We start from the raw sequence: 4,564 nt of genomic DNA, 5'->3' as shown, positions 1-4,564 counted from the left end.
GGCGACGGTCAGCGAGGTCCCGGTCTCGTTGCAGCCGAAGCAGCTCCCCGAGAAGTGGCAGCACGACCTGTTCGACAGCGGCTTCGGGGCGGGGGCCGGAGTGGAGACTGGCGGGAAGCTGCTCGTCTCGAACCTGGACTTCGGCGTCTCGGATGCGGACATCCAGGTAGCGGCCCCGCTGGGTGCGCGGGGGGCGATCGCGGGGCGGGTTTAATTCATAGCGTCGGGGTCGGGCGTGCCGGGCGCCCGCGGGAGCTCCGCGGGTCCCGCTGCCCTTCCGTGCCCGGGGTGGGAGAGCCCCGAGTGAATTAGCTCGGCGTTGGCGATGGTGTTTGCGCCGCGAGTGTTGGTCCTGCGTGGCTCTGGTGAGCCGGAGGGGGCTGTGGTTCAGAAAAGCCGCCCTTTCCCACAGAGTGGCAGCTAATTGCCTTTAAGTGGCTCTGCCACAGCACACGTGAGGAAAAGTGCTGCCCAGGGGCTGGAACCAGCTGCGGCTGGAGAATTTAGCGCAAATCGCGTAACCTCTTTAAGGTCTGTGTAACTGCAGAAGTTTCGTACCCGCACTGCACGTACACCTGCGTGCTCTGTTTTTGTGGGACCTGTTTGCACAGCTTTGTTAAAGTCACGTTCTGCTGAGTGTCGAGGTGTTCCTGTGGACACGTCCTTCGCTGTAACTGGGAAGGCTTATCTATGAGGGAGAGCGTGCTCCCCTGCATGGCAGCGTCTATGGTACCTGGTGCGTTAAATCTTCTATCTGAGTTACCGTTCAGGATCATATCCCTTGTTTTGGTTGTGCTTTTGGGTAAGAACCTGCAGGATTCTTTCAGTCAGGCGTACAGTGTGATCTGTCCCTGCGGCTGTGCGGGTTGGAGGGCTTGAGGCATGGTGCTCCTGCCCAGCTGTGGAGGCTCCGTCATGAGCGGGTTGTGCAGAAATAAACATTTGCAAATAGCAGGTGCATCCCTGCTGGAGGCTCGGCTGGCTCAGTCGCGCTGCAAAGCGATTCCTTTTACATTGGCTTCTGGTCCTCGCGTCCTCACCAAGGAAAAACAAACAACTACTTTTATGTTTTCTTCATTGGTTTAATTCATTGCAGTTACGCCACGTGCCAATCTGGCTGTGCCTGGGGAGCTGGAAGCGAGCTTTTTCAGGTCACCTAGTTACTGGGTAATGCACTGAAAACCACCTCTTTTCCTCGTGTTAGTTCAGATTTGGTTTAAATAAGTTTCTTCTTTGTTGTAGTCAGGCCCCGATGTGTAAAATGTGGCTCTGTGAAGTCACCTCAGTTTGGCCAGCTCCTGTGCTTCCTGTGGCGCAGGATCGTGGGGATTCACCTTTTCCGCTGCTGGCTTGGGCTGAGGCGTGGACGAACGTCCACCTATGGTTTATTTAGCAGCAAAGCTGACTTAACGGCTTTGCACCTGTTTTGTTGCTACCCATCCCATTATTTAGCGCTGCCTCAGATGTGGTGATTGCTTTCTTTGTTTCTATGCTGATTGCGTCATTAATGTGGTACAGTGCAGCTCGGAGGTGTATGGGCTGGAAGGAGCCTCCAACGCGTGCTGCTCTCGGAGGCGTTGCTCCCCAAGTGAGCGGTCGCTGCTGCTTGGGAGGAACCTGTGTTCTCTGCAGTGCAAAGAGAAGCTGGCTCTGGAGAAGGGGCTGAGCACAGCCTCGCCTGTGGTGCGCCCTGCTCCAGAAAGCTTCTATCGAGTGCCGTGTAATGTTCACCTCCGGTGAATGAGTACAAGGGAGGAGCTGGCCTGCAGCTCTGCCTGGAGTGCTGCTTGCTTGGAAGCGGAAGAACACGTATAGTGCCCCGTCAGATGCTTGGGCAGTAACTCACGGGGACAGCAGCATGGCAGTTGGGCCTTGCAGCAGGTACTGTAGCAGGTGGCCTGTCCCTTGGGGCACCTGGCAGCTCTGGGGTAGATGTTGAACTTTTAAGGCATGGGCTGTAGCAGAAACTCACAAAGGCAAGCTCTCCTTGTTGACTTCCTAAGTGTAGCATCTGTAAAACAAAATGGGTGGCTTCGTTGCTGCCTCTTCATTTCCATCCTTCGTGACTGTGAATTACATGCTTCAGTACAGGGCTTTTCCTCATCTCAGTTTTTGGGGTACAATCCTAATGGGCCGTGTTTTTAAATTGCACCTGGTCTAGTAAAGATTTAAGGAGTTAAAAAAAAAAAAAAATCCGGCACAATGAAACTGTGACCATCTTATGAATCCCTGTGTTCATACAGGGTATTCTTCCTCTGTGAAATGGATTAGGTTCTGGATTATTTTTAAGTAGTCATCCCATTGACTCAGCCTCAACAAAAACACCTGCAATTTCCCTGGGAAAAGAAACAGGTTGGCATTCCTTGGGTCCACTTCTCTGGCTGTAAATGTGCACCCTGCAAGTGGTGAATATGAAGTCCTGCTTGTTTTTGCCACCTGTGGCAACTTTCTGAAGTCCTTCTGATGGGCTTGTGCTCCCCTCTTTCATCAGTGTTTTGTCCAAGTTGTCAGTGATGTTCTGAAAAGCGCCTGCAATTGCTGAGAGCAGTTGTGTATGGGGAACTGTGGTGCCGTCTCTTGGCTGTGTGGTGTTTGCAGCGCTGTTGGACATGTACGCTCTTCTCCCCTTTTTTTTCTCAGGAGCTCTTTGCAGAGTTTGGGACCTTGAAGAAGGCAGCCGTGCACTATGACAGATCTGGCCGCAGTCTAGGGACAGCAGATGTGCATTTCGAAAGGAAGGCAGATGCTCTGAAAGCGATGAAGCAGTACAATGGAGTCCCCTTGGATGGTGAGTCTGCGTGGCCGTCTCCATAGTGCGTTTCGCTGGCTGGAGCAGCCCGCGCGCCCGTGTCCTGCACACAGGCTCACGGGCTGCTCTTCCTCCAGGACGCCCCATGAACATTCAGCTGGTCACGTCACAGATCGACACACAGAGGAGACCAGCACAGAGGTGAGATGCTGTACGGCCACGGGAGTCGCTCTGCCCGGTCAGCGCGGGGTGGGAACGTGCCTGGCTCCTGTCTGTGTAGGAAGTGTGGATCCGTCTCCTGTTTGGCAAACTTCTGCGTGCCTGTTTGGGTTAACCGGAATGCACTAAAACAGTTGCTCTTTAAAAATCACAGTGTAAACAGAGGTGGCATGACCAGAAACCGTGGTGGTTCAGGAGGATTTGGTGGTGGAGGAGGCAACAGGCGAGGTACTCGTGGTGGGAACAGAGGGAGAGGCAGAGGAGCTGGGAGAACTTCCAAACAGCAGCTCTCCGCAGAAGAACTAGATGCACAGCTGGATGCTTACAATGCCAGGGTAAGTGCTGCTCAGGCGCTGTCCACAGGTTCCCCACGGCATCTCGTTCTGGGAAACATTGGCAGCCCAGAGCTGGCAGGAAACAGAAAGTGTTTTCCGGGTCACTGGATTAAAGCGTTCTCCCTCTAAAGCCGAGCAGCGCCTTGGTCCGGTAGTTGGCTTTACTTTCCAGAACGCTTTGCCGACTGCTGTTACTGGTTGCCAAGAAACAACCCCTTGTCCAGCTCCGTGGCTCGCTGGGGCCAGTGTGGGGCAGCCTCCTGCACAGCTGGAACAGCTGTGACGAGCAGTACCTGTGTAACAAAACCCACAGAGAATGGGCTGGAAAAAGGAAAAACAAAAAGGAAAAAAAATGTGTGAAATAACTACATGGGATGCTGATGGAGGAAGGGTTGGCGATGCTGATGGCCGATACGAGTCTGTAACACACAGAGCCATGCACATTGTTTGCTGCCTTCAGAACTAGCTCAGATGTCTCTGTGCTGCAGCCGGGTTAACATCTCAGTAGAGAACTGAGCTCACATGTGTACATGAGTCAGTGTTGTAGGAGCGGGATAAAATTGAGGCGAGAGTGTGGAAGAAGTGGGATGAGCAGAATTCCAGAAAAAATTGTCTGGTGTTTTAGAGCAGCCTTCTCTGGCTTCGGGGATGCGTAAATAGTGTTATTTTGCAAGGACTTGGCTGGGGGCGGGGGAGCGCAGCAGGGCAGTTGGCCGTCGTGCCTCAGGGCGCCGCGGTGGCTCAGCTGGGCCCCGGCACTGCCGGATGCTCCCAGGCCAGCGCCTGAACGGGCCGGGGCTGGAACCTGCCATCCCCATCCGGCAGCGCCGGGGCCTTGCGGTGGTTTGCCGGGGCCGGAGTGCCTCCGCAGGGGTGGGCAGGCAGGGTGCCACGGGGCGCGCGGTGACGGCTCCTCTCCTCTCTTCCAGATGGACACCAGCTAAAGCGGTGGGCGGCGGGCACAGGGAAGGACTCCGATCTCGCTCCACGCTCCCCGGCGGGGGCTGCGGCCGTGGCTACTAATACCGAGGATGGGATTTGTTTTACTTTTACGTTCTGGGATAGGTTTTAAACTCCTGTAAAGGTTTTTTTTAATTCTGAAGCAGACCTGTTTTGTACCGAGTTATTTTTGGGATAAATTTTACTGGTTGCCTGTTGGGCCGAGGTGGCTTTTTCACCTTTGCCGTAATAAAATAGAACCGTGTCTAGAGCTGTGGACGCCTGCCCGCCGCGCCGTGCCTGGCCCCGCCCCGCCCCGCCC

At 54.7% G+C, this 4,564-nt stretch overlaps 1 protein-coding gene across 1 annotated transcript; it reads left to right on the top strand.

Annotated features, from left to right (window-relative positions):
- Nucleotides 1–8: 8 nt before the first annotated feature.
- ALYREF (Aly/REF export factor) lies at nucleotides 9–4,513 on the top strand. The gene is made up of 5 exons (XM_010568099.1): nucleotides 9–166; nucleotides 2,641–2,788; nucleotides 2,887–2,950; nucleotides 3,123–3,303; nucleotides 4,233–4,513. Exons 2-5 carry the CDS (start codon nucleotides 2,758–2,760, stop codon nucleotides 4,245–4,247), a joined length of 291 nt encoding a protein of 96 aa, XP_010566401.1. The 5' UTR covers nucleotides 9–166; nucleotides 2,641–2,757; the 3' UTR covers nucleotides 4,248–4,513.
- The last annotated feature ends 51 nt before the right edge of the window (nucleotides 4,514–4,564 follow it).

Source organism: Haliaeetus leucocephalus, unplaced genomic scaffold (genome assembly GCF_000737465.1).
Source record: "Haliaeetus leucocephalus isolate CR32 unplaced genomic scaffold, Haliaeetus_leucocephalus-4.0 Scaffold238, whole genome shotgun sequence".
Classification (NCBI taxonomy): domain Eukaryota; kingdom Metazoa; phylum Chordata; class Aves; order Accipitriformes; family Accipitridae; genus Haliaeetus; species Haliaeetus leucocephalus.
Note: the sequence above shows the minus strand (reverse complement) of the source record. Positions and strands in the feature narration are given on the sequence as shown.

What these genes read in the sequence shown, in the direction of transcription:
- ALYREF (XM_010568099.1), top strand. Translation starts at nt 2,758, where the DNA reads ATGAAGCAGTACAATGGAGTCCCCTTGGATG. An exon ending in CAATGGAGTCCCCTTGGATG is followed by an intron (nt 2,789 to 2,886) that starts GTGAGTCTGCGT and finishes CTCTTCCTCCAG; the next exon opens with GACGCCCCATGAACATTCAG. An exon ending in CAGAGGAGACCAGCACAGAG is followed by an intron (nt 2,951 to 3,122) that starts GTGAGATGCTGT and finishes TAAAAATCACAG; the next exon opens with TGTAAACAGAGGTGGCATGA.